Source organism: Fragaria vesca, linkage group LG7 (assembly GCF_000184155.1).
Source record: "Fragaria vesca subsp. vesca linkage group LG7, FraVesHawaii_1.0, whole genome shotgun sequence".
Classification (NCBI taxonomy): domain Eukaryota; kingdom Viridiplantae; phylum Streptophyta; class Magnoliopsida; order Rosales; family Rosaceae; genus Fragaria; species Fragaria vesca.
In genome coordinates this window covers 18,351,513-18,379,440 of record NC_020497.1, presented here as the reverse complement: position 1 = coordinate 18,379,440, position 27,928 = coordinate 18,351,513, and the positions used below count along the sequence as shown (strand labels likewise).

The 27,928-nt window shown below is 38.8% G+C and overlaps 5 protein-coding genes across 6 annotated transcripts; 2 read left to right on the top strand and 3 right to left on the bottom strand.

The window, feature by feature from the left end:
- Positions 1-336: 336 nt before the first annotated feature.
- On the bottom strand, positions 337-3,601 carry LOC101306568 (GDP-Man:Man(3)GlcNAc(2)-PP-Dol alpha-1,2-mannosyltransferase-like). Its single transcript, XM_004307610.1, has 7 exons — positions 3,242-3,601; positions 2,875-3,161; positions 2,597-2,783; positions 1,701-1,769; positions 1,394-1,587; positions 796-905; positions 337-698 (listed from the first exon to the last, which is right to left on the bottom strand). Exons 1-7 carry the CDS (start codon positions 3,542-3,544, stop codon positions 454-456), a joined length of 1,395 nt encoding a protein of 464 aa, XP_004307658.1. The 5' UTR covers positions 3,545-3,601; the 3' UTR covers positions 337-453.
- Positions 3,602-4,355: 754 nt separating this feature from the next.
- On the top strand, positions 4,356-7,471 carry LOC101300866 (putative F-box protein At3g17480-like). Its single transcript, XM_004308894.1, has 2 exons — positions 4,356-5,178; positions 7,440-7,471. Exons 1-2 carry the CDS (start codon positions 4,356-4,358, stop codon positions 7,469-7,471), a joined length of 855 nt encoding a protein of 284 aa, XP_004308942.1.
- Positions 7,472-8,291: 820 nt separating this feature from the next.
- On the top strand, positions 8,292-11,720 carry LOC101309393 (strictosidine synthase 1-like). Of its 2 annotated transcripts, XM_004307620.1 has the most exons (4): positions 8,292-8,657; positions 10,089-10,352; positions 10,513-10,587; positions 10,921-11,720. In XM_004307620.1, the coding sequence occupies exons 1-4, from the start codon at positions 8,395-8,397 to the stop codon at positions 11,486-11,488; spliced, it is 1,170 nt and encodes a 389-aa protein (XP_004307668.1). In that variant the 5' UTR covers positions 8,292-8,394; the 3' UTR covers positions 11,489-11,720. The 2 variants fall into 2 exon arrangements, with proteins under 2 accessions (XP_004307668.1, XP_004307669.1); XM_004307621.1 differs by lacking the exon at positions 10,513-10,587.
- Positions 11,721-12,562: 842 nt separating this feature from the next.
- LOC101304132 (clathrin heavy chain 1-like) lies at positions 12,563-22,681 on the bottom strand. Its single transcript, XM_004307601.1, has 29 exons — positions 22,538-22,681; positions 22,042-22,246; positions 21,351-21,439; positions 21,154-21,232; positions 20,930-21,057; positions 20,301-20,399; positions 20,064-20,172; positions 19,636-19,715; positions 19,318-19,545; positions 19,166-19,231; positions 18,839-18,955; positions 18,522-18,719; positions 18,303-18,419; positions 18,153-18,212; positions 17,782-17,868; positions 17,606-17,689; positions 17,395-17,529; positions 17,126-17,293; positions 16,935-17,047; positions 16,578-16,830; positions 16,359-16,495; positions 15,980-16,258; positions 14,891-15,893; positions 14,301-14,786; positions 14,021-14,191; positions 13,715-13,900; positions 13,486-13,608; positions 13,259-13,369; positions 12,563-13,133 (listed from the first exon to the last, which is right to left on the bottom strand). Exons 1-29 carry the CDS (start codon positions 22,580-22,582, stop codon positions 12,963-12,965), a joined length of 5,127 nt encoding a protein of 1,708 aa, XP_004307649.1. The 5' UTR covers positions 22,583-22,681; the 3' UTR covers positions 12,563-12,962.
- Positions 22,682-24,458: 1,777 nt separating this feature from the next.
- On the bottom strand, positions 24,459-26,302 carry LOC101308512 (probable protein phosphatase 2C 25-like). Its single transcript, XM_004307617.1, has 4 exons — positions 25,791-26,302; positions 25,339-25,677; positions 25,044-25,223; positions 24,459-24,930 (listed from the first exon to the last, which is right to left on the bottom strand). Exons 1-4 carry the CDS (start codon positions 26,226-26,228, stop codon positions 24,766-24,768), a joined length of 1,122 nt encoding a protein of 373 aa, XP_004307665.1. The 5' UTR covers positions 26,229-26,302; the 3' UTR covers positions 24,459-24,765.
- Between the last annotated feature and the right edge of the window lie 1,626 nt (positions 26,303-27,928).

The window sequence follows — 27,928 nt, the reverse complement described above, 5'->3', positions numbered from 1 at the left end:
TTCTATTAAGTTTAATTGAAATGGGCATAGGAAAAAGTTTTTCATTGGGGTGGACAATAAACCTTTAAAATTAGTACTAAAGTGTCATTTACTCAAAAAAAAAAAAAAGTATTTATCTTTTACTTTATGTTATAAAAGAAAAATACTCAAACAAAGATGATCAAGTTGATAAGATATCTTCTACTTTATGCTTTTCAAGAGAAAGCACTAAAAAAAAGTGACGATTTGATACCTAGCTAGATATGTAAGCCATGTTCAAGTTCGTGGTGCTAATTAGAGTTAAAATCTCAATATGCTGATTAGAGTTAAAATCTCAATATGTTTTTTTTTCTTCTATCAAAAAAAAAAAAAATTTCTCAATTGCTGGTCTTTGGATTACACAACTGTTGTAAAACTAAGGGCGCTGGTGAAAATTTTCTTCTATTTAAGGTACATGTATACTGTGATAAGTCATTATGTGGAATTACTGGGTAGTATCGGAGAGATTGCAGCTTTGAAATCTTCATAAAATCTTTGCTCAGAAAATCTGGCAGCCCGTCGCCTTGCAGCTGCAGCCATCTTGAACCTCTCAGTTTCTGGCATCTTTATGACACTGAGGATGGCATCTGCATATTCATCCACAGTGCGGGCAAGGAATCCTGTTTGCTCTCCATCTTCTGCTAGAACAATGTCCATCTGTGGGCCGGCAGAATTGTGTGCTGAAGAATGAAGGAGAAAAATATGAGCAACATCAGTCTAAAAAATAACCCAGGCATGAGAAAGTTTATTTGTTCAAATAACAAATGAAACACCGACCAATTGGGATGGCTCCTGCAGCCATATACTCCACAACACTTATTCCAAAGTGTTCATCTGTCATTGAATGAATTCCTGCAACGGCACCACCCAAAAGTTGTACCAAGTCCCTGTGGATTTGAAAACCAACGGAGGCTAAGAAAGTAATCACACATCCATCATAGGGTGATCATTACAAGCATGATAGCTAACTAACAACAGCTGAAGTAAATTTCTACAGTAAAAGTACGGCTGCTAAAATGATTTCGGAACATACTGTATGACAAGTGGAAACTATATACCTAACTGTAAGAAACCAATAATAATTAATTTAACAAACAGACATGTGGAAAACATATTAACTCCGGTCCTTTCCATAAGCGAATATGTCCAGAAGCTATTGCTATGTAATATACCAAGTCTACTTTTGTGGTTCAGGCATATATTGGAAAGCTATCAATAGATCAAGCCCGCCAAGGCCAGTCAACTTGTGGATACACAAGGCAGTATCAGAGATGTCCAGGACAGGAACAAGCTATCTAGATGTCCAGACAACCATGTCTCTAGGTTAGGTTGATGAGCTTAAAATAATGCAGAACATAAAATCCTTGGCACAGACCTGTACATGACATTTTTATGAAATTCCACATCCCCATCCACCTTCAGCTCAATTGCTTTATTTTTCAGATGTTCTAGTCTTTCCTCATCTGATTTATTCCGACAACTACCCACAAACTGCAGCTTAGGTCTGGGCAAGTGTGCATCTAATTTCCCTACGGCAACTGCAAAGGCCTCAAGTTGGAGACCATGTGCCTGAGCAAAGAAAGATAAAGTTAAGGACTTGCCAGTAGCATTAACAAATAAAGGCTCCTTAAATGAGCCGCAAATTATTAGTACCTTGTGCTCAATTAAGGTTTAATGCCCACCTTCTCTGGCCGAAACTGAGCAACAGATATGATTTTTGCAGGATCAGCTGGTCTTTCCAAAGGAAGCACCTGTGGACAGCGAATTGTTAAATTCAAAAAAATGAAATATTAATATTAAAAGAACTTTCTTCTGCAATTGAAGATTTCAAATTTGGCCTGACAGTACTATCATCACCTTTTCTAGTTTCAATGTTTTCATGCTTCTTACGGTACTTCAAAAGATTTAATATATCTGGTACATCTTCATCCTATGATTCCAGCTTAGGAGCAAACCCTGAAGGAACGAGGACATCATCCCCTTCCTTGCTTCCTAACCAACACTAACTATTCTGAATTCTTTGAGCACAAAACAGATGTAATAGTGGCATGATTAACCTTGTTTCATCCTTGTTCTTTAGCCCTCATAGTGATCATTCCTCGTTTAGTTACTCTGTTGTGGCATACTAGGCTCACTAGTGTCTTTGAGACCTGATACCGATTCCTATTTCCTACCACCACATCAAGTATTTCTTGACATAGTAGGCTCATTAGTGTCTTCGGAAAAGTGCATTCACCTTAAAGTTAGAGCTGCTGCTCTGTGGACTATATACCACCACTTCAAATCCAAATGTCCTATGCAGCTCTGTGCCTGCAGCATCTACCTCTTTAACCAAAATTGTGCATACTAGTATGCCTAACCGAAAAACTATAGCTCTAAGTTCTAACTCCTACCATGCTACGCTACCTTCGCTTCTATCTTCAATTCAAGACATTTTCCACTTTCTTCCTTCTTCAGTTATTTTCAATTTCTTTGATGTTTGTGTAATTATTTCGAAGATCATAACAAAGTACATGAGGCACGTTTAAAACTTCAACCATAACTAAGTTTGTTTTTCAACCAAAATATAATCACAAACCTGAAGTCCAGAAGTATCGCAAGGAGGGTACACTCGCTTAATACGCTGCGGAATCTTCCACAGCTTCTGTATATGCGCCTGAGTCCACGAAGAGTTCACCATGGCCAGATGAGCACACGAGCCTACAATCCCGTACATCCAGCTAAACACATTGTAATACACAACCTTGCACCGTGACAACCACTCACTACACAACAACACACACCAAATCAAACAAACTCATCCACTTGTATCAAAATTAAATCATCATCAAATCACCAAAAAATCCAAAAGCAGACCTGCGAGCAACGAAGTCATCATTGTTGTACATGGAGCTCCGCTGTCGAACCCGAGAGAGCATGTCCAAGCTGATTGTAGGGTAATGTGTATAACAGATGACTCTACAACCAAACAGCCTCGCAATTGGATATGTAAATGCATATCCACTCGTGTCGAAATAGTAATCTGGAGTGTACTTAGTCAATGCCTCCCATGACAGATACACAGAGCCCAAGCTCTGCCCGATCATAGTCAATCTCGGATACGTAGCCTCCTCGATCCATTTCCGCTTGTTCAGATGCACCACCTGATCAATTGGATTGATAATTTATTCAAATTGAAATTGAAATTGGGGATAGTGATAGAGTGCGGGAGAGAGCACGGTACCTGTGGTGGGCGGAGCAGTTTGACTCCGAAGCGATCGACGGCGCGGGAAGTGAGGGAGTCAGGGGAGGAGTCGTGGTCGCCGGTGAAGACGAGGCAGTCGAGGTTGGGGTTTTCGTCCTGGATGGCTTTGACAGCGCACCAGAGGACACGCTCGCCGCCGCCGCCGTCGTTGGTGTAGGGGTGGAAGAAGGCGACGGCGCGCTTGCGGTGGTTTCTGGCGGTGAATATTTGGAGGGAGATTTTGAGGAGTAAGGCGGATAGGAGAGTGATGAGAGGCCAGATGAAGAATCGGTAAGCAGCCATTTACGTCGATCTTTGTATTTTGGTTTATTTGCGATTTCGTTTCAAAACATTTGATACTTGCAAAATTTTCGATGAGAAACCAACGAAGTGCTTTTTGTCTTATGACAGAAGGGGTAAAAAGTAAAAGGTAAATATTGGAATAGGTTTTGCTCACATGAGTGGCGGTTCTAACTTCTAAAATAAGGGCAAAAATATTCACAATATCTTCGATATTTCCTCGAAATTCCGTTATTTTCTCGAAATTTTCGTTAGCCAAATCAATTTGCACGTATACTGAATAGGTAGAACAATAGCATTCCACAATCATCAGTGTACTGTATTGTATTATACTCAGGCAAGATTGAAAATCAGAACAAATCAGTACAGAAGAGAAAATTATAAGCTCGCCCTCATCTAGCATCCAAAAAAAACACTGCCTCAGATACAAGAGAATACTACTGGACTTTCCTATCCACACAACATATTAATTGACACAAAAATATTTAACTGCGCCTTTCAACCCATCAAAACAAATGACTGACAAAAATAAAAAGAAAGGTGCTGCACTGCTGCACAGATCAAGTATACCGAGTAGGAGAAGCGTGGCTTAATTATTTCTCATCAAGTTAGATACAATCCAATCACCAGAGTAAACCCGATTTTAATAGGGGTTACTTTGCCCTAGTTTTAATAGCAGAAACAGGAGAACTAGATACTATTAGGATTCCTAACCTTACAACGTCTTTAAAAATCACCTTATATAAAGTACTCACTAGCTTCGCCACAAGGACTCTGCAAAGACGTTCCTCAAAAACCCTACTCTCAACGTAACATGGCCCCCAGAAAGCGGAAGCAACAAGTTGTCCCATCTGACCCTCGTCTCGACTTCTCCCACAACGAAGATCTCATCGGTGAAATACTGTCCTGGCTTCCGGCGAAATCTCTGCTACGATTCCGGCGCGTATGCAAGTCATGGAAAGATATTATCTCCCGTCCTTGTTTCGTTAACAAGCATCTCAGCCGCGCAGCTGTCAGTAGATTCCAGGTCCTTCAGTGTGACGGCAATGACACAAAGCTTGATTTAAAGGCAAACAAAAAGCCCGACTTACGAAGACTGTTCTCTACTGACATATATTCTCTTACCGTTGGTAGTACTGAAATCCTAACTGTGGGTTCTTGCAATGGGTTGATGTGTCTTCAAGTCTCAAGAAAGAGGGGGTTGTATCTCTTATGGAACCCTTGTACTGGAGATACCAAGATGTTACCTGAGCTTACATCTATTTCAGATTATGAGTTTTACGGATTCGGTTATGATTTCGCTAACAAAGATTACAAGCTGATAGTGGGCAGTGAATCTACATCTGCAACAGGTTCCTGTACGACCAAAGTCGCCGTTTTTACACTGAAAAATTGCTCGTGGAGGACAATTGAAGGTCTCGAGCATGTAAGGTTGAGAGGGTATGGGTGCTCATTAGACGGTTCTCTACATTGGTTAGAGTGTAAACGAGATCCTGAAGATAGGTGGAAGGAAACATATAGAGTGAAAGTGAAAATAATCTCTTTCGATTTAGGGGAGGAGAAATTTCAGGCGGTTGTGTCATTACCCACCGATTTTCCGCAAAATTGGTGCGGGATTTCTGAGAATTTGAGAGTCGGTAATCTTGGGATGGAAAATACTAGAACTAGACTGTTTGTGTATCAATATAACCACAACGCATTAACCATATGGACCAAGGAGGGAGATTCTTGGAGCAAACTAGTCCAGATTCCTAGTGAGGGATTGTTGCGTCGTCGTTTTTCTTCTCACTATACTGTAACCATTTCAGAGAATGGTGTGGTTTTTATCAGTTCGGTAGAATCTCTTCGCATGCAAACACAGGTGGTTTCATATAATCCTCAGAAAAAGAGATGTCAACGTGTTTTTGAAACTAAAACAAAAGGCCCGGCATGGGGACTACAATCAATTACGTGTTTAGAGACTTTAGTTTCACCCTAAATCTGTTTTCCCCTTGTCTTTCAATAACCAGTATGATACGTACTGATACTATTTCGAGATTGTTTTTAATAGAGACAAGGTTGGTGTCAATTTTCGTTTTTTTTTTTTTTGAGAATTAAGGTATGTTGGTGGAATGGTGTCATATAAACCTATAAATTGAAATGAAATTCTACAATCTACGACCATTTCCAACCCAACTATATGCTTACAGACACTCCCGTCCTTGTTTCGTTAACAATCATCATCTCAGCTGTCAGTAGATTACAGGTCCCGTCCCAGCTGTCAGTAGATTACAGGTCCTTAAGTGTGACTACAGGGAAGGGAAGCTTGATGTAAAGGCAAACAGAAAGCTTCACGAACCAAGATCGTGCTCTACTGACATATTTTCTCTCAAGCATGGTAATAATGGTATTGTAATCGTGGGTTCTTGCAACGGGTTGATGTGTCTACGAGTCTCATGGAAAGAGGGGTTGTATCTCCTATGGCTTATACTACACAAAAGACTCGTATTATAACTTTACCAATAAAATTGACCAAAGACATCAAACGACATTTACTGCATAAACCAAATGCCATCCAAAAATTTATCAATTACACAAACATTAACTTGAAACAAAATTCACCATAAAAGAACATTTTTCAAAAGTTAACTATCAATTTCTAACCATTAATAGTCACAACATAATTCATGACCATTTTTGAGAGCAAACTACTGACTAATTTTGTTAGCAACCTACTGCAAATTTGATTTTCTATAATATTATGTTTTAAGTTAGAGGTTATTCTAATATTATTAATTATGCACTTCTATCATTTGCATTTGACTATCTTTTTAATACTAGGTTGGTACTCGGTTGGTTGGTTTCGACATGGCCCAAATTGTCAGCCTTATAATTCACACCATATCATGCTTTATGTATAAATAACATCTTGACTCGCACTACGGGCGTGTGTATTTTTTATTATTTTTTTAACTATTACAGTTATGCTCAAAGTCTGATTTATCTCCCCACTTTTCTCTCCCACCTCCCACGTTTTAAGCTTCGTTATTTCTGTTTTTCTTTTTTTTTCTTGTTTCCAACATTTGCAATTACTAATTTGTCTTTCATCTGTTAGAAGATATATTTTCAAGTTTTAATCAATCAAGAGAATTATAGGTAGTTCAAAAATTTACCCGTTGACAAAGTCAAAAAAACCTTCTGGCTTTATTAATAGAGATTATTTGTTATGGTAAAAGTTATAAATGGTCCTTGTGGTTTGGGTCATAGTTATGTTTGTCCCCGTGGTTTAAAAATGTCTAATGTTGGTTCTCGTGTTTTATATGTCGACCAAATTTAGTCCAATTATAACATTTCATCTAACACTGTTAGTAAGATTTTTTAATTTTTAATTTTTTTGAATATAACCACAAGATTATGTCAAATCCCTTGCTCTGACTAACTTAATGTTAACAACTTTAGTTTTGAGGGTTTGGTAAAACCTCAGTTCCTGGGTTAAAAGATTTCTGGATTGTTGCTTGACTTGCTTCAGTCGTCTCTCTCCTCTCTTTCTTCAAATACTTTGTTCCCCGAAAGATATATTTTGGCCGTCGAATCAAAGCTAACGGCGCCGATGCGAAGCCGATGGTGGCCTAATAGCGGAGAACACATAGTTTCTGAATTTGGGCATCCGAGTCGGCGAGAGTGTTTATCGGTTCCCCTCGGTCTTCAATCTCTCCTCTTTATGCATCTCCATTCTTTGATCAATTTGATTCAATGCTCAGATTTGACTTGAGTTGCTGGGAGCATTAATTGCATCAATTCAAACGCATCTGGGTTTGATATCTTGAGTTCTCAATAACTTTCTCAAAGTGATGCTATTGAGACAAAGAGCCATTGACCATTGTTGGTCAATTAAGGTTTTGATTTATTGGTGTATCAGAGGAGTTGGTTGCTTTCTATGCTTCTGGTTGATCAAATATGTCACCGTCTTTAGTTCTTGCAGACGAGGATGTAGGAAGTTTTTTCTTTTTACTGTTAGCACGTGCATCCACGCATCGTTAACCCAAATTGTTGGTCAATTAAGGTTTCGATTTACTGGTGTATCAGAGGAGTTGGTTGCTTTCTATGCTTCTGGTTGATCAAATATGTCGCCGTCTTCAGTTCTTGCTTTGGAAGATTGGCTGGGCAAAGATGAAGATGTAGGAAGTTTTTTCTTTTTATTGTTAGCGCGTGCATCCACGCGCCGTTAACCCAAAGGTTGGTGATCCCTCACTTGGAGGAGGGAAGAATCATTGAGGAAACGGTGACTAAGGTTTAAAGGTAAAAACAAAATTAACCCAACATGTGACAGACATGTGATAACAGTGTTTGACAAAATGTTATAATTGAACTAAAATTGGTTGACATATAAAACACGAGGAGCAACATTAGACATTTTAAACCACAAGTACAAACATAACCTTCACCCTAAACAACGGGGACCATTTATAACTTTTACTCTATTTCTTATGGTTATGCATTTAGAACATTATTTTGATAATATAATGAACTTATTTTATATTTTAGTATATTTTTATTTATTATATATAAACATATAATTTTATTTACCGTATTCAAGCCGCCGTATCAGATATTTAGTTTTTGAGTTTTATCGTGTCGATGTGTTACCGTGTTTATGTCCGTTTCCGTGTTCATGCAACATAAGTCAGAAGTCAATGTGCGTGTTCGTGAAATTTTAAAAGTGATTTTTCTTAAACACAGCTGTCCTAAACTGGGTCTTAATAGTTGACTACTTTTGTATTAGGAACATACCCAGATAAACAGGGTGCTCGTGCTCCTACTTTTGTGTTTCAAAGTTCGCCATCTAGCCTGAAGCAAAAGAAGGCAATCAAGCGATGAAGCCAAATTTAAGGTTGTGTGCAGCAACAGTGGCCATAGTTATGAGTCTCCAGTTGTTCAAGTTGGGTCCAATCCCGGGTTCCCAAAACCTTCTCCACACCTCCGAAATACTCCAACTCACCGGAGCCGTCGGGCCGGAGAGTCTTGCTTTCGACCCCAACGGTGATGGCCCTTACACCGGTGTCGCCGATGGTCGTATCCTCAAGTGGGATCCCAACCACCACCGTTGGACTGATTTCGCAGTCACCACATCTCAAAGGTAACCAACCCTTTTACATTCCTGCTTAGTTAGCTAGCTGCTTATGAATGCTCTGTCAGCAAGTTTCATCAATTCTTTAATTATTATCACTATTATTACTTCCATTAATTTAAAGATGAAAATTGCAGTTCTAAACGATTCGATCACTAATGCAAAGCTAATAACTACAAATATCAAGTATGTATTGCTATGCAAAGAGTAACTTGAAGTGAAGTATTTTTTTTCCTTTTGGGGATGAACATGAAGTGAAGTAAAGACACTGCAATTTGGATAAACCAGCCTGATAGAAACAATTTCTGATTTTAGAGGATTAACTTGTAATTAGAGCTCAGTGCATTGTACTTAAGCTACTTTAAACATATTGCAAGGCAGGCTATGTCACTAGTCACTGATGAAGTAGTCTGGGTTCACATCCAAAACCAATTGGCAATGGATGGAGATACCCAAATCCTTATAAACACACAGGCAAGGTCTCATATCAAAGCGCTTTTATACGAATTATTGGTTCTCTGCAAAATATCATGTCTCATTTGCTGACAGAGAGTGGAACTCTATTAGCCTAGAATTTTCCTTGGTTAATAATAGGGTAAGTATAGGGAATTATAAATTTCCAAGTTTCAGTTGTACGTTACAACTGAGAATCTGAGATTGACCACTTCTCAAAAAAAAAAAAAAAAAAAGAAATCTGAGATTGACCAAACACAAATGCAAGCATGTCATGTTGTACTTACCAAGAAGTATGTATTGGAGTTGATTCGGCAGAATTATGTTCTCTCCTTAATAAACTTCAGGAGTTAGACTACTATCAAATAGACTAGTCTTATTTCCAGAAAATAAAAGAAAAGAAAAAGGAGCCAACTTATATCAGTTGGTAACGTGAGGAATTGGATTTTGCCAGCACACGAGATCTGTCTCATGAACTTTAAAAGTAGTAGAACAAAATATATTGTAAAATTTAGCTTGTGAGACGTGATGCACAAAAATGGATGTCATTGCTAAAATTTGTTGAATGATATGCTATGCCGAGAGGTAAGAGGTAACATCAGTTTTCTTTTCTTCGCTTACCGAAAAATGAGGTTTACTATTATACTATCCGTTGAGCCCAGGTGGTGAGGGATAATAAGGAAAAAAAAAAAAATTAGGATTACCATTGGTCAAGGATGTAATGCCATCTAAAGAGACCAAAGAAACTATTCCTGATTTATTTCATGGTGGACTGTGAAGCTCAGAGGAAATGAGATAATTCTCAGGATTGTTGCTAGTGATTAATAATTACACTCCAACTTGGGTACAGTTAAATTTGATCTAAATGAATGTCTCACAATATCTATTTTATAGAGATACTTTTTACTATGTTGGGTTTTAATTGGTTCTGTTTTAGTTTTTTATATTAGTAATGAAGTCTTATTGATTGGAACTTCTGTTTTCAAGGAAGGAGTGTGTTAGGCCTTTTGCACCAGAATTGGAGCATGTTTGTGGAAGACCTTTAGGCCTAAGGTTCAATAAGAAAACTGGAGATCTCTATATTGCTGATGCATACCTTGGTTTACAAGTAGTAGGTCCTGCTGGAGGTTTAGCATCTCAAGTTGTTAAAGAAGTTGAAGGACAGCAGCTTCACTTCACCAATGATATTGACATTGATGAGAAGAAGGATGTGATTTATTTCACTGATTCGAGTACAGTGTTCCACAGAAGGTAGTTTATTGCAGTAACATTATATCACCTTGGGTTTTAAAATTGATTTGTTGAAGAGTTTTCATTTCAGCAGCTTCGTTCATTTTAGTTTCTAGCAACAAGGTGATGGTGAGATGTCCAATGGTTTGAAAAATCTGCATGACTTATTAAACTTTGACAGAAACAGTGCATCTCACTGGAAAATTATTGAGCTGTACAAGACAGCGGGTGCTTCCATGATCACTGTAATCTCAAAGTATGAAAAATTTCTGTGCAAATTATAGAGGTGTTGCATCTATATGAATGAACCATTTCTGTCTCAGCATCTAAGTAGAAGTTGATTCAAATTAAAAAGTTCAACTGATAGCTAGATTTAGTGTTTCTTAGTTTTTGTGTTCTATTGCTCCATATGCCCTGAGACAAAAGAAATCTAAAATCCTTTAGTGTTTATACTTTATATATATGCTACATTAAGTTCCTGTGGGACAAATTAATGGCTGAATAAAGCTTTTCCTTCCATGCTATATGTGCGAATTCTTTGCCGGAGGAACTGACAAGTATGCAATTTTATGCTCTTACGAGTTTGCAGGCAATTCATGTCATCAATTTTGAATGGAGACAAGACTGGCAGATTACTGAAGTACAATATATCTAGCCAAGAAGTCGTGGTTTTACTACAAGGTCTTGCTTTTGCCAATGGTGTTGCGTTGAGCAAAGACCACTCCTTTGTGCTAGTAGCTGAAACCACTAATTGCAGGATCTTGAGGCATTGGCTTTATGGTCCAAATGCTGGAGATACAGATATATTTACCAAGCTTCCAGGATTCCCAGATAATATCCGAAGGAACTCGAAAGGTGAGTTTTGGGTTGCATTACATGCAAAGAAAGGACTTTTCGCGAAGTGGTTGGTGTCTAACACATGGGCTGGAAAGTCACTCCTAAAGCTTCCTCTAGGCTTCAAGCGATTGCATTCACTACTGGTAGGAGGAAAGGCTTATGCAACTGCTATAAAGTTAAGCGAGAAAGGTGATGTTTTGCAAGTATTGGAAGATTGTGAGGGAAAGAGCATGAGGTTTATCAGTGAAGTAGAAGAGAAGGATGGAAAACTTTGGATGGGGTCAGTTCTAATGCCTTTTATAGGGATATATAACTTGTAGTAGGTTCCTTTGGATGTAATTATATGGGAACATCTTTGATTCGTGAATTGTCTTCCATCTTTTCGTCATGTAATAAAACATCAACAACTGGTTACACTTTTGTTGATATTTTCTAATACCATATGGACCAAGGAGGGAGATTCCTGGAGTAAGCTAGAGATTCCTTGTATGGCACTATGTCAACATGGTATTATTTCTGTGGGTTCTATATCGATTTTAGAGAAGGGTGAAGTTTTAATTCTTTCGCATAACAATCGTGCGAAAGCAGATCCGTTACTATACATCCCTGAAATACAGGAATTCAGATCCCAGTTAAGAACAAAAGGGGTACACATATTTTAATGTGTTACTTGCTTAGAGACTTTAATTTCACCTGAAGCTGTTTTTCCCGGAAGTTCCAAATTAGTGGATGTTGCCAACAGGAGTGGCGATGCCATAGACACAAAGGAGGAGACTCATAGAATGACACAAGCAGATAGAGCTTTTGCACATTTTCCTTTAATCCATGAACATGATCCATATAGCCACAGACCCATGGTTAGTATGATACTAGACAAAATTGGTGTTTCATAAACCTATAAATGTTTCCTTCAAGAACTTACAGATTTCAGTTCACAGCAAGATTTATATTTATACTATATACTAAAACTCAGTTTCTTTACGAACAGTGACCGTAAGGCCAAAATGACCGATTTTGTCCTTTTTTAATTGAATTATAGCTCTGCCATTCTCAGTGCCATTAGGTTAGAAATTACCATTTTGTCCTTCTTTCCGTTTTTATTACAACCCTGCCACTCGCTCTGATATGATATGTGTAATGTACATTTTTGTCCCTACTTTTCGTTTTATTACAACTTTACCATTTAAGGATTAAAATTACCTTTTTATCCATCTTTTTCGTTTTTACATTTGATATTTTTTCAGGTTTTGGTGGTACACCACCTAGTGGCTTCTAAATTCCATTGCTCTGTTGATAAGATCCTTGTTTTTTAACAAAGTATGCACTTGATCAATATCCATGTTTGATAGAAATGCACAAGGGAGTAAAACACGGTAGCTAAATCAATTTGCACGGTAGCTAAATCAATTTGCACATATATTGAATAGTAGTGGAACAAAAGCATTCCAAAATCATCAGTGTACTGTTTTGTATTATACCCAGGCAAGATTGAAAAACAGAACAAATTAATACAGAGGAGAAAATTCTAAGCTCGCCCTCATCGACCATCCGAAAAAAACAATGCCTCAGATACAAAAGAATATTACAAGATTTTCCTATCCACACAACCTATTGACAATTATTTAAACTGCACCTTTTCAACCCATCAAAACAAATGACTGACAAAATCAGAAAGACGGGCAGGGAAGCCCAATAAAATTACACTAAAATGCAAAGTTCTATCAGACAGGTTGCCCTACTGACTATGACAACAAATTTGCCATCGAGTTCCACAACAATTGTTCATCACACATCTCAGTAGCTGCTGCCCATTGGTGGCATGCCATAAGGTGGCATCGGAGGCATCCCCATTCCTCCCATAGGAGGCGGAGGACCATACCCTCCGCCCATGCCTCCCATACCTCCGCCCATACCGGGCATTGGTGGAGCAGGCAAAGCAAGAGGCAACAGTTGTGCATACATGTTCTGCAAGAACAACAGATCAATGAATCAAGAGTGCAAAACAATGAAGAAAGAGGAGCGGAAAGTAAAGTATACATAAGAGCCCACTTCTTTAAAGGAATAGGAGAAGGGAAATTCAAAGTCAGTACCTGCTGTGCTATAACTTCTTTCTCTTCCTTCTCCTTGGACTTCATTTCATTCTGAGCTTCAATTCTGTCCTTCACCAGTTCATCCACTTTACCGGTGTATTCACGGATAAACTGCGAAAAAGAATCATAAGATTAATTTCAACAACGGCAGAACAGTAAAGGGGTGTTCCAGCCCCTCTCAAGGAACAGTTGACAACATGAATATTTGAATTATGAACAAGTAATACCTGTAACAGATATGGGAAGGCAAAGTCTATCATGTTGTTCATCCACGCAAGTTCAAGAGCAGTATCTGGCCTAATCAAATCGTAACAGACAAAGAGGCATGACGCAAAGCATTCTTTCTTTCCCTGCAAATATGAACAAAGTACATATATATGAGCATAAGCTTGTATGTTAAATCAACTACAATGTTAACTTGATAACATGCCGCTTTTTCCTGATAATAAACTATACCTGTTCAATGAAGTAAACAAGCAATTCCTCTGCAAGTTCACGGTCACCAGACTGCGATGCGGTCTCCATGGCATCTTTGTAAAGTTTATCTTTCTTTGATAAAGCAATGGACTGCTTCCACCTTCCAGCTTTCTTGTAAATATAAGCAGCAACACGCCTCATTTCCAGAAGCTCGTGTTTTTCGATCTGACAATAGACAAGGTAGTGTAAGGCTCTTGCACATGTATAAATTAGGACAAAGGAATTAATTCTCTTGCACATGGAACACATTTACAGACAATAGGCTAGAAATTGAACGAGTCATACCTTTTGAGCAAGACCTATTTGATCAAAGCTGTCATGTAAATCAATTGATTCACGCAATCTTTCATAGTCTTCCTCTTCAACATATATCTCATTCAAAGCCTCATTCACAGCTGAGACATTGTTGCTCTGAACAGCAACCATGTATGGCTTCACAAGAAGTAGGTGACCAGCCTGCAATTATAAATGCGAAGGAGCGTCAGATGCTAGCCAAACAGAAACTATTTTCAGTATCTTTTCCCATGTAACCTAAGTTTCATCGAGTGCCTGCAAAATCAATTACCTTTCGCATAATGTCCACCACACGTGTATGATCTACACGGAGAGCAAGAACATTTAGAATATCATTGATGAGATCAGGATGCTCTTGCAAGTAAAAGTGCACAGCCTTATAGTATAGCTCCACATTTGCAACTTTAACTGCCACATCTTTGAACTGCATGTGATCCCAGGCTTCAGGGGAATGATTCATGATGGTTGTTGCAGCATTATCAAACTCATCATATTGAATGTATAAATAGGTCAGCTCCTTCCAATGCTGCTGCTCATCACAAGCTCGTATGAGCTTGGGAATATTTAACCGAGTTGAGAACAGTTTGATGTGCTCCATTAGTTTCTCAGGACGGTATCTAGCATACAGAACTCCCAACTCAGTAAAGATTCCCATGTGTGCACGTTCTAGGCCAAGACCACTTTCCATTAGAGATATTAGCTCATTGAAGCATCCTCTATTCTGGTAGAATTCACTGACCTCCTCCAAATCATCCACCTATAAGTTGAAATTACACAGATCATTGTTAGAAATAGCAATAGCGTGCAAAGACTGTAGCTGAGGATCCATTGAAAAATAAATGCATAAATAAACCAATTTACCTGTATGATGATGTTGAGACCACAAATTTGAGCTAAGCGGAACTCCTCAGCATCAACACAAGCAAAGCAAACTTCCTTCCATGTCTTTGCACTATTGGCTTTTCGTGCTGCATCAACAGCACCTTGGAATTGTTTGAGCTTCACAAGTGTGACAGCCAACTTGGCCCAGTTGGATATAAAAGCATAAATTATTTTTGCAGCCTCATAGAGGGCCTCATCATATAGGCGATCACCAACATTTTGGAGATTGGCGACATTTGGCATAAGAATGAACTCTTCAATGTCAGCTAGCCTATCAATCTTGGCATATGCATAAATAAGCTCACTGTCTACCCTCGGCTCCTTTGTCTTCTGCCTAACCATCAGAAGGTATCTCACCAAGTCATGGTAAACATCTGCATCCTCAGAAGCACGAATAACATCCAAGAATTGTGTGGCATCATCCGCCCGAATAAATGACTCAATGGCATCGCTCACAAGCCCCTCCCGGAGTTGAGCCTTTCCAACCTGACTCCAAACAGCATCCTCTTCGACACGGAATGCAAATTCTACAGCCCTATCAATGCTTCGGATATTATCAAGCAAGACATTGACGGCCTGTACATTCAAGTTGAATTTCTTGAAAATTGCAAATGCTTCCTCAAAGAGTTGGGCTTCCACAGCTACTTCCCCAACTGCAGGTCCATCGAAATTGTCTAGCCTATTAATATAATCCATAACTCTAGACGGATCTGCCTTGATGGCTGTCAAAATTAGCAGATTCTGCAGATTAAAGTTCCCACTGAAGGCAGAGTTCTGAAGCACAATCTTTTCAAGAAGCTCAATTAATTCATGGGGCAAATCAGCTGTCATGAAAGCCTTAACAGCTGCAGAAACTTGTTCTGGACTCTTGCTTTCGGGCAAGGCAGTAGAAACCACTTGATCGATAAGTTGTCTTCTATATTCATTCTCAGGGTCAAGAGCTTTAGCCCAAAGATCCTCATCCATCCTCTCAACCACATATCTGTTCACAGAGAATTGGTAAATGAAAAGGCAGAAACAAAAATGATGCGGATGTACAAAGTTATATAAGATAAAAGCATCACCAACCTTGCTTGTAACTTGAACAAAGAGTTTTTATTTGTAACATTGATAAGCTCATCATCACATTGTCCACGTCGATAAGCAACAACAGCCAGGGTAGGATCGCGTTTCTCACAATATTTACCCACCACACGAGAATCATAATATGGGTTCGTGGTGAGGAAGTGTTCTGGATTGTTTCCACTATCAATGATGATTTTACCCAATGCATTGTGGACGTGCACATCCTGGCTTCCCTCACTCACAAGATGCTCCAGGAACTGAGTGAGTAAACGAAGTCGATTCCTAATATAATAAAAAAAAAGTTAGTGCAGATCAAGGAAAAACATGATCCAAGGAGTGAGAATTCAACCAAAAAGGACACAGATTAGGATCAGTAATGAACCTTTTCTCACATTCCTCCACAAGGGGCTCCACTGGAAGCAATGAACGTACAGAGAGAATCAAGCCTTTGATAAAATCTTCAGGGCACTCATCATCTAGCAACTGTCCCACAACTAGAGGAGCATTTGAAGGATTCACCTATGAAATGAGTAAAACATCATCAAAAAAGGAATAATTTCTCCACACTTTCATAACTGTAAAATGAAAACAAAAATAATACCTTCTGGACATAACCCTCAATGTAACGGAGCATATTGTTTGTGTACAAGTAGTGGGTGAGATCTGGAACAAAACCAAAACGGTCACAAACATTGATAAGGGGTCGCGCATCTGGGAGCTTAGCTTCCATCAAAAAGTTCTTTGTTTTCTCAGCATCGTAGAAATTTGATTCTCTGGTGACTCTCTCGACCTCTTTAATTTGTCCAGTTTTGGCTGCAGCCTCAATGTACTTGAAGTGGATTTCAGGATCCTCACTGTCCAACCATTAAGAGGTATATCATAATCAAGAAAAACAGGATGTCCCTCTGAAAAAGGGAGGGAAAGGTAAACCAGTAATCTGTATTCTACAGCAAAATACCTTGAACTCAAAAATGATCCGAGGAAGAAGTACAATCCTTCATATGACTTGAACTGCTCAAACAGCTTCATGCATTGATCAGTACCCAACTGATCAGAGTACTCCTTAGCAACCTGTGCAGACATGCCTTAGTTCTCTTCATTTAATGCTCTAGATATTTTAAACATGACTGAGGCAAGAAGTGAGTGTACCTGCACAATTATCTGAAGGTTGCCTCTCAAATTGACCAGCAAGAGATCCTTCATACACTCCAGTGCCCATTCCTTTGACAGAGTACCAAAAAACTCCACTAGAGATTGCGGCTCTATTGCATGTGTATTCACTATGACACGTTTAATATCAGGCAACTCAGAGTAGTGCTGCACCAGAGTAAAGAAATTTAGCACAGCTGACATTTTGAGATAAAACAGAAGGGTAAGAGAAAAAACATGATCCATGAAATAAGCAGAAGACATCTTACTTGCAGAGCTCGCACATAAAGACCAGCTTTTTCACATAACTGGGCAATTCGAGGACGATCATAATGACTGAACATACCATTGGCTAAAATGGCATCAGCCACGTTTGGAAAAGTAACCAAGTTAATCTCGAGGACCTGCACCGACGGAAAAAAGTCAACCATCTGTAAACATGGCTACAATCAAGTAATACATAGCTATGAGCATAAAAACCTTTGTCTGCAAAAAGGCGTGTTCAGGGAGATTTGGCTTCAAAACATCCAGTAGAAAAGCGGTCGCCTCACGAATCAGATTCCTCTACAGGAAAAATAAAATAAAGAGCATGAGGCATGTTCTTCAGATATAATATGACAAAACAAAGTGTGTGACTTAATCGGTAGTATACAAACCTGAAGAAAGAGATCTGTAATGGTGTTGTAATCAACAGGACAACCACCTTCCATTTGGGACATCATTAACGCAAAATTAACAGCACCCTACATTCAAAAGTGATAGTTTAGATTAAATGTCGAAAACATCTAACATGAAATTCTACTCCGCAATTCTTGGGTAATTAACAGACTACTTTAATGTGAACTGGACATTCAACAAAATCTAACTATGCCTTCAACTTTCAATGAATACAATAGCAACAACAAACATATTCTCACAACCCATTGAATATTCTTTCAATGACTTTCACTCAACGAAATCTAACTATGCCTTCAACTTTCAATGACTACAATAGCAACTACAAGCATATTGAATATTCTATGAATACCTGAGGGTCTGCTCGGAGAATTGTTTGCAAAAGGAACAGATAGTCAGGTGTGTAGCCAACCTAAAGCAATAGGAAAAATTGATATCAATAGAACTCAAATACACAACCAAAACTTTGGATACCATTACTACATGTAATAAATTTCTTTACCTGCTTTGAGTAGATCAGGATTTTGTCAAATTCCCTTCGCTCGGCAAACGCTGCAACAACTTTTGGAGTTGCTCGGGCTTTAATGTATATCTTCAAAGCCAGATCATTATCCACAGTCTGCAACAAAAACATCCGAGATGATGTTAAGGCCACAGTGACCACACATGTAGAAATCTGAAAGATATGTGTTTAATCCATATTGCAAATTTGTAATAATACCTTCACAAGATCTCCAAGTTCCTCACTGCATTCCAGTTTGTCCTCTGCCAACCAGTTCTCCAAAAGATTCTTCTTGTTCTGGTTCACAACAAGACGTGACAATTCCAATGACTCAAAGGCATTCAGCTTCCCTCTCGTTAAGAGTGTCCCAAAATACTGCAACAAAGGAGGTGTTTGCCCAGCTTGGACAGGAACACTCTGCACCATTACAAAAAAAATGTTAAAACTCAGTCAAGTACAAACATTAAGAACATATGGTCTGAACCTACAAAAATACTAGCAAATATTTACATATACAGCTTATAACGCAAACGAACCTGAAATTTAGCAACTGTATCCGGTGTACGAAGAATTCCTTGCGGGGATTCAGCAGCCAGTTCAGCAGCTTCTTTGTACTTTGTCTGGGCAAACAGTTCTTGGAAACGCTGGACAACCTGTAATGTACAAGTAGGCATATCAGTAATTTGACAGAAATGAATCCAGGAGATAAAACAAGTAGGTTGAAGTTGCCGGCCACTTTAGAAACTGGACTTCCCTTGCCTCATCCGACACGAGCAATAGAGTAGAAATAAAAAATAATAATTCCAAAGTGCCATAGAAGACCTATTTACAACACAACTCAACAACGAATAAAAATGGCCTACCAGATTCTCAGCACCAGGAAGATTTCCTCTTTTTGCCAGATTGACAGCAAGCTCCAAATTGTTTAACTGCAAATAAAATTAAAACAAAGTACCTCAGCACAAAATGCTGCTACTGTGATACCACAAATGGAAGGACAGACATTCAAACATACCTGACCACTGACAAAAGGCACAATTGTTTGCTCATTAATGGTAGCCAACAACACCTGGCCCCGCCTATTAACCGCATAAAAGCCTCCCACTGAAGAAGCTTCTGTAGTCAAGAAAATTGGATCTGGACTAATTCTATTTCTGTAAACTGCACTAGCTGTCTCTAAGTCGTATACAAATAGTAGCCCCAGCTTTGTAATTACATAAATTAAACTGTACTTGTGAGACATCTGCAAAGTTAACAAATTAATTAGTCATTAGAGATCCGCATAGTATAACATATAATCAATACAAATAAGAAGCATCAACAAATTGCATACCTGCATGGCAACTGGGAAATCATCAGCAAAATCTGGAGGAAAGAAAAGATCTGCTTGTTTCTTTGAAAAAGATGGCTTCCCTGCATAACCAGTCAAACTCATTACTTCTTCTTTTAAATCACCACTAACCATACATAGAAAACATATTACCACCAATTGAATTATTTCTTCCCATTCTAGATAACTCTTATGACCCTCGAAATTCCTTCTAAAAAGGAGTCCCAGCAGATGTATTCAACATCACTTCAAGTAATCACCACTAACCATAAATAAGGTTTCCAAGTCCAATATCAAAGGAAACATTATCTGTCCTCACAAACTGGGAGATCTTGGATAAAGAAAAATGCATATTTAAACACAACACTAGTCCAGGTGTTGATAGGGAATGATAGCATATATGAAACTCATAGTAGAATATGTATACCAACCTGACTGGGCACCGAGCTCAATAACATGCAACTTGGATGTAATCTGTCCAGCATTGAGCGTCTTGGTGGCAAAGGAAATCAGAATGGAAGGGTTCTCATTCCCTGGAACCTGTTCAAAACAATAAAGTTCAATGAAACTATTTGTCAATATGTACACATATATCAACATATATCTGCAAATGGAAGGGGGAAGAGAATATATAAAGACTTGGAAATGCAATAGGGAAAGTTGCACACCTTGTACTGGGCGAAGGATGCAGCATGCGCTTCAAGAGCTTGACTGCGCTGCTGCTCCACTGAGAAGAGTTGCAAGTTCCCTTTAACCAATTGTGGCCTCTGAAAATATAACATGATTAAAAATCAGAAGCAGTATAACAAAGTTTGTCATAATCAGAAGTAATTTCTGTAGGAGTCTCCAGAGAGATTGCAAACTTTGAATCAGAAATGAGGATATAGTGCCACAGTAATGAAATGAACAACTACGAACACTGGTCAAATCATATTACAGATGAAGACAGACAATTAGATGTAAGGCTAAAAACACTCATTGAGCAAGAGTCAGGACAACAGAAGACATTCGGAACATGGTTTGACCAGGCCTATTGAAATCACGATGAAGAAAGACCCAAAAATTTAGCAAATGCTACATTAAATCTGCGAGATCAGACCTATATTGGTTTTTCTTGGGCTTGCAACAGTAAAGCCATTCAAATGCTTGGATCACACATCCCACTACTATGCAATTAATATTGTATTATTTCAGTAAAAAAACATGGTGTCATCTACGAAGCAGATATCGGAAAGGTCCTTAGATGAGAACTGGTCACTCTTATGTGCACAGGGATTAACAAACAAAAACAACATACCTCAGGAGCACCGGGAGCAATTCCAATCAGAACCAACCACTTCTCAGAAGGATCACAACGGTAATTTATTATCTGATTGTTCACCAAATTAGCTGTTCGCTCAAATACCTTTACAGGTTCAGACTCACCTACAAGGGAGATGTAAACCATAAGTTTATGTTTCCAGAAAACAGAACCAAATGAGTTGAACATGATACTCAAATAAGAGGATCAAGGCATTTTACCTTCAATTGACCAATGATATACTGTAGTCTGTGTGACAAGGCCCAACATCTTTGGGGTTATCCATTTCCAAAAGACGATCTACAAAGAAAAATGAAGATATGTTCAGATCTGAAACATGCAATTTACTAAGATCTGAAACATGTAATCTACTAAGATTTGAAAACATGTACTCATTAGTGAGCAATAAAGTGAGTACCTGCTCAGGCATAAGGTATGATTTCAGTTTTGCTTTCATCTCAATGTTAAAAATTTGAAGGTGGTCCTGAGTAGATCCCTGGACTTGAGCTTCACATGCATAAGAAAATAAGTGAGCAAACCTTGCTAATAAAGAATATCAAGAAACCAGCACTAACAACAGTAACCATTACTTTCCACGTAGTACATTTTTACAATCTCAAAATGATCATCTAAAAAAGTAGATTGATGGCCTTAATTTTTTAAACGAAAAGCAATTTATCCCTAAAACCAAAGTACTTCCAAAATGCCAATGAAAGGATAGTAAAAAGATGCAAACACTACAATTGTGTTGTGAAGTGGCTTAAAGCAATAAAGCATCCAAACAAAACGGAAAGACATTGTAAAGCAATGATCAACAAATGACTGTATATCTTCTAATGACCGCATAAACCCCACCCCATAGTGAAATGATTAGACGCAAGAACCATAAATTTAACTAATGCAAACCTTAAACTGCATATGATAGTTGCTGATGGTTTCACAAAATGTAACTATTGTAATAGAAAGTTGAACTGGAACTAAAAATGTGCTCCTAGTTAAGTAAACTGAAGTTCATCAAGTTGAAGCAGAAGCATGTAAACACAAATTGTATCGCGCATCCACCACAAATTAAGATCAATACCAATACAGAGTCATAAGCTACAACCTACCTTTCAAAGCAAGGATTTTGGAGTTTGGATTCATAAGTGCAGAGTCTGCAGTGATAGGCCTCCTCAAAGGCTGATTCGGCATGCTCATATCAATAATCACAATACTATTCTGCGGCGCTGTCTCCCTTACACATATGTACTTATCTGACTCCATAGTAACATGTGTAAACGTTATGAATTGCGGATTAATCCCGACGCTCGGAAGCTGCAATCAGAGATCAGATCACAATGAGAACTCGTCAATCACTTTCCAATATAGTCAAAACCTCTCACTCTACATCTACTCCTATTCAAATTGCTAAAGTCACAGCTATTCCTAGTGAGCTAACTGCTCAGATCTGAACAGAGACTATAAACTTCACAGACTAACAGATCTATCTGAAGTTGAAGCTACGAATCGAGCAGAATTTGACCAGAAAAATCAACTATCTAAGCTCTACTACACAAATTGAACTAATCGAACTAAGAGAGCATCGAATCAGAGCTGAGAACTAACCGTCAAGGCCTCCTTCATGGTGATCGGAGCGTTAGCCGCCGCCATGGTTGCGCAGATCGACGGCTCAGAACCGACGGCTCGGATCTACAGCTGGTTGCGAATCCAGCAAGAGAGAGAGAGAGAGAGAGAGAGAGAGAGACGGAGAGGCGCGAGCGCTTCGAACCCTGCGGTGGGGATTCGAAGCGAGTTGAGATCTGGAACCAGCAGAACGGAAAGGGCTCTCTGGAAAGCGAACAAGGGAGGGAGAGAGAGATGAGAGAGATCTAAGAAAGAAAAGGAGAAGGGTAAGAAGGGAGAGGTTTATTGTGATTTTATAAATGGAATTTTCGTAGTGAAATAAGAAGAAGAGCTGTCCAGGCCACACTCTCAAAGGATGGAATATTAAATATTAATGGGGGAAATTATACGTGTTATAAATTGTTGCTTAGTGCGCTTTACTTCATTTGCTTCGTTGTTTTGTTGGTTCGGGTTGACAAGGCCGGGTTCTGCGGGTCGGAACTCGACCCGGCCCAAAATACTACTCTTCTCATTGTCAACATCTTTTGGGCTCTGATCTCTGTGTTATTGTGAGGGTTTTTTATTTTTGGATTTGGGATTTGCGGACGAACATTTGGAAAGGCAATGGGTGTTCAATTTTTACATTGAATTTCACCCACATAAATCGCGGTGATGAAGATAGACATTTACTCTTGAGACTCTCAAATCGATCAGTAAGAATATGTGGTTATATCTTTCTTGATTTAACGCTCAAATCAGTATATTTTACATAATGTTGAATAAAGTCTTAAGTTCGAGCATTCATTATTTCTCTGAAATCAAAAAGCTAGCATGAAATCAACACAAAGACATCTTGCTATCTAGTCGCTACTTAGCAAAATCTCTAGATTTTTCTCCTTTTAGCGTACATTACATGAAAACATAGTTATTGTCGTTGCCTTTGTTCTTGATGTAACGTGATTGGCGGAGAAAAATGTACAAAGACATAGAGATAGAGATATAGCAAGGCAACAAAAAAGAAAAGGTTGTTATCTTCTGTTCATCTGATCAAATGGTCAAGGTTTTACATGTACAATTGGCTTTCTGGAAATTTACATCGACATCAAACTTCTCTTTTGCATGCTACTGTAGTATTGTTTGGTTTCTGAACCAGTCAGGCCTCTATTTTCGAAGTCGTTGCTAAACTGGCAACGTGTTGCTCATGTCTAAGCATCTTTATCAGTATGGCCCTTATCATGCACAGCAAACTTGTAGAAAAGGCTAAATCCAGTATTGACTATTCCCAGTCCATTCATGCATCTATCGGCACTTTGTAATGTTATGCAAAGTAGATATCTGCGACTCCATATGCATGTACTGCAGCAAAGAGTTTGTTCAACAGCACTAAATAGACCTCAGGCACAGGGATAAAACACGAGTGAGCGACATGTAAATAGCGTCGAGAAAAAGATGTTTGATGTCTGTGGCTAAAGAAAATGGAAGCTAAATAAGCAAAAGGAATTGCTGTTCATGCGTTTAAAACTCGCATCGACAAAAAAGTTCTTGGATTCACCACTACTACATGTGCGTGGATTATGCGTTAGACATTAAGCTCATAAAAGTTTGGCATGTCCTGATGTCCATTAACATTGCAGCCACTTACAATTCGAAAGACAGAAGGTTCTAACTTATAAGGTACTGAAAGTCTGAAAGCGAAGTGCAATACAACTGGTGGAGACTGCGTCAAGAATCACTAAAATTCAATTATTGAACAATGTTCTAATGCAGACTAGAATGTGCCGGCAGCTGCCAAACAGGACTGACCAGGTCCAACTACCATATAATAAGCATGTGCTCTTGGGGTTGACTTAAACAAGACAAAGCACAGAAGATAGATTGTCAAAAATGTGTAACAGAACCGAATATAAGACCATAAGAACGAAAATTGGAAAAAAGGGTAAAAATTTGATCATATATTATAACTTAGAAGTGAAAATTTACAAGCAACACAATCTGTAATGTGTTTCTGATACTTCTGTTCTACTGTTAAGAAAAAAATTACAGTGTACTGCAATTCTTCTTTGTATATTGTCAGTACGTACTAAAAGGGAATATCAGCGGCATAATCTAAATGTCATTGGCAGATGAGTAGTCTTTCTAGCTTCTCAAGCTGCAAGGTCAGTCTAAATCTCACTTGCATTGGAAGAAAAGTCAGGTGTCACAATCTGAATCTCCTTTTCCCTAAAAGTGAATCATGAAACAAAACGGCCTAATTGGATTATCATCACGCTTGTATCGTCCATGGAACCTCTACTGATTGACAGATCAACCAGCTTTTTACAAGCCGAAAACAGCTCTGGGTTATCAATTCCAACACATAGAGGGCGAACTATGTCAACTGCCTCTTGATTAGTAACCTGAAAGAAATGAAGATTCTGTTTAGATTCAATTTCAAACAAAAATGTAATGAGACATGTTCTGAAATTGAAATGAGACAAAACTATTGAAATGAGACTTGTTCTGAAATTACCTTGTCCCAAAGACCGTCAGATGCTAACATTAAGAACTCGCATTCAGGATTGATTTTTAAAACTTTAGTCTCTGGTTCTGCTATAACCCATTGCTTTAGCTGGCGATCTCCAATTCCTCTTGAAACTGCAAGAGAACCTTGTATTCTCCAAACACCGTGGCAATAATCCACATAACCACCCTGCAAGCATACACACAAATTCCAATCAGTGACAAGTTCATGAACTTCCATTCTTAATCTCATCTTCTATGCGAGCAAGTCAACTTATAAATCATTTCCGAGATTTGATGCTTACCGAGCTCTCAATTCTCGCTCTTTCATCTGTTCTACAAGGATGATGATCAGACGTAAGGGCTTCAGCAACCCCTCCTCGGCTCATCACAGCGCGACAATCACCAGCATTCGACACCACCAGGTTACCCTTTTGCACCAAAGCAGTCACACAGCAAGCACCACCACTAACATCCTCTTTCAAAAACTCAGCATCAGTGGCCAAATAACCTTCTTTCACTGCTTCCATCACTTTCTCCTCTCCTCCACTCGCCAAACGATCCGCGATGTTCTTATCCAAGTTCTTGGCTGCAAATTCAGCTGCCTTTGAACCTCCATGCCCATCAAACACACCAAACAACGCCTGTCACCACATAAACATATAATCAGCACAATTTCTACTACAAATCAAAATAAAAAAAAGTTTCCCTGATTTTTCTCAACAAATATATCACCTAAAAATCAACAAATATTTACCTGTGTGGAATCAACCATGGCGGAGTAGCGATCCTCCATGAGACCTCTTTTGCCTCGTTTGCAATAAACCGAATATCCATCTTCATCAACCTCCACAGCCTCAACTCTCTCCTCGGCCTTCGGCGAGTCAACGGCGAAACTCACCGGCGCAATCGGAATATCAATCCTCATCGGCCTCTTTCTCTTCAGCGCCAAACCCGGACCCGAGCCCAAACCCGACGGCTCCTTCGTGTGGTTACTAATCACATGCCTCGGGCTCTGAAACCTCGCCTGGAAAGCCTTCGGCGACGACAGTGGGTTGTTACTGGACCGTGACGACGGCGTCGGGGGTGGGACATGGAGAAGCCTAGGAGAAGAAGAAGATGACCGGCAGAAAATCGACGGAATTTTCGACGGCGAGAAGATCGGAGAGTTTGGTGCGACTAGAGCGCAAGGCATTTTATTTTCTGCGTTTCCTATTTTCCGGTGAGGTTTTTGTCTTCGGAAAACTTTCTCGGTTGGTTTGTGTGTTGTTTTCTTTTGATCCAAGGGCGGGCTTTGGGTCATTTATATAGAAGTCTAGAGGAGCCGGAGAGCGACGTGGTCATATTAGGGAATTGACCTCTGATTGACTCAGTTTTTGTTTTTGTTTTACTTTTTCTTTTTTCTTTTTTCTTTTTTTCTTTTTTCTTTTTTTCTTTTTTCTTCTTGTTTTTATATGGTATGGACGGTATGGTGTTTGTTACTTCTTATTGACTAAGTTTGGATCATTTTTTGATGAAGAGGACTGAGTTTTAGTTCTATATAAGAAACTAGGTCGTACGGTGTGTGCAAGAAAAGTTCTTCCCTTTTAACGGGTATACAGGGGAGAGGTTAAATATGATGGTGTTACTAAATTTAGTAAATTAGGTTGTATGTAAGTATGTAAAACCATGCTTAACATGGGGTTTGCTTAAACGTTCGATGATTTACTTAATATAGAATGACTTGTTCTTAAGTGTTTTACTCGTAATTTTGAATTGTATGTACAAAATAGATTTTTTTTTGTTAGTTGCTAATATGAGCAACGCATGTTAGGTGATCTCGACATTTAGACTTAGTTGACACCTAACCACTGGTAGTTACTAAACATGGTAAGTAAAAATGAAAAATTTATAACTACGTGTAGAAAATTGCAATACTAAAGATTCATAACCTTCAATCGTTAGGTTCTTTTTTATTTATCATGTATTTTCAAAAGAATAAAATCCATTAATAATTAAAAAATACACTATATTGGAACAACATTTTGTCGTTACACTACGACACACGTCTAAACAAAGATCCATAGCTGCCCGACCCCTATTTTACACTCAGGAAAAAAAAAAAAAAAAAAAAAAAAAAAAAAAAAACTTACCAAATCACGAGAGTAATGATACAACCTAGCAGCCAACAATAAACTTAGTCTTCTTCAACGCCATCTCCAAATACAACTAGACCACGTGCAAAGGGAATTCACCATTATGTTAACAACCAAGCAACACCAAAATTAAAGCTCATAGCCCTAGGGTTAATGCCACAAAAGCAGCACATCGACTAGAACGAGACACACAAACTCTAAATCCTGACTCGAATGTGTATGGACTTCTTTTAATGTAACAAGCATTGGCAGACTAACAAACTTAACCATAAATATCTACGAGTAAAAACAACAAGTAAAGTACGTGTTTGGCCCAAAAGGAGGGTCCATACAAGCAGTAACCCTATGAACAAGGAGAACACAACCCACTAAACCATCATGATCCACACCTTTTTGTGCCACCTTGGTAGTGTGCTCACAAAGTCGCCCAACCACCTTCGTCAGACTGTCGCCACCAATTGTCCCAACCTCTGTATCACGCTTAGAGAGATACCACAACATCCAACGCAACCCTTCCACCAAGCCTATAAAAGGCAGCACAGCCTCCCGCCTTCGTTGTACCCATGCCCATGCAATCCAACCTAGACCTAGTTGAATCAATATGATAAGAACAACGCCGCTACAACCTTCCGATATCCAGTCCAGCTCTAGCTCTGCGCTAGCGCCCTACGTCGTCGACGCATTAGCTAAGCCATAATAGCCTTTACGATACTAAAATCGAAATCGACCAACAAGTATTGGACATCCAACCCCTAATAGT

Coding starts and splice junctions, on each gene's coding strand:
- LOC101306568 (XM_004307610.1), bottom strand. CDS start 3,544: ATGGCTGCTTACCGATTCTTCATCTGGCCTCTCATCACTCTCCTATCC. Junction 3,162..3,241: donor AACTGCTCCGCCCACCACAG/GTACCGTGCTCT, acceptor CCAATTGATCAG/GTGGTGCATCTGAACAAGCG. Junction 906..1,393: donor CATAAAAATGTCATGTACAG/GTCTGTGCCAAG, acceptor TCAAATCCACAG/GGACTTGGTACAACTTTTGG.
- LOC101300866 (XM_004308894.1), top strand. CDS start 4,356: ATGGCCCCCAGAAAGCGGAAGCAACAAGTTGTCCCATCTGACCCTCGT. Junction 5,179..7,439: donor TTCTGAGAATTTGAGAGTCG/GTAATCTTGGGA, acceptor TTGGTGTATCAG/AGGAGTTGGTTGCTTTCTAT.
- LOC101309393 (XM_004307620.1), top strand. CDS start 8,395: ATGAAGCCAAATTTAAGGTTGTGTGCAGCAACAGTGGCCATAGTTATG. Junction 8,658..10,088: donor GCAGTCACCACATCTCAAAG/GTAACCAACCCT, acceptor TCTGTTTTCAAG/GAAGGAGTGTGTTAGGCCTT. Junction 10,588..10,920: donor ATGATCACTGTAATCTCAAA/GTATGAAAAATT, acceptor ACGAGTTTGCAG/GCAATTCATGTCATCAATTT.
- LOC101304132 (XM_004307601.1), bottom strand. CDS start 22,582: ATGGCGGCGGCTAACGCTCCGATCACCATGAAGGAGGCCTTGACG. Junction 17,869..18,152: donor TTCTCCGAGCAGACCCTCAG/GTATTCATAGAA, acceptor TTTTGAATGTAG/GGTGCTGTTAATTTTGCGTT. Junction 17,530..17,605: donor ACGCCTTTTTGCAGACAAAG/GTTTTTATGCTC, acceptor CCGTCGGTGCAG/GTCCTCGAGATTAACTTGGT.
- LOC101308512 (XM_004307617.1), bottom strand. CDS start 26,228: ATGCCTTGCGCTCTAGTCGCACCAAACTCTCCGATCTTCTCGCCGTCG. Junction 25,678..25,790: donor CCATGGTTGATTCCACACAG/GTAAATATTTGT, acceptor ATGTGGTGACAG/GCGTTGTTTGGTGTGTTTGA. Junction 25,224..25,338: donor GAGCGAGAATTGAGAGCTCG/GTAAGCATCAAA, acceptor GTATGCTTGCAG/GGTGGTTATGTGGATTATTG.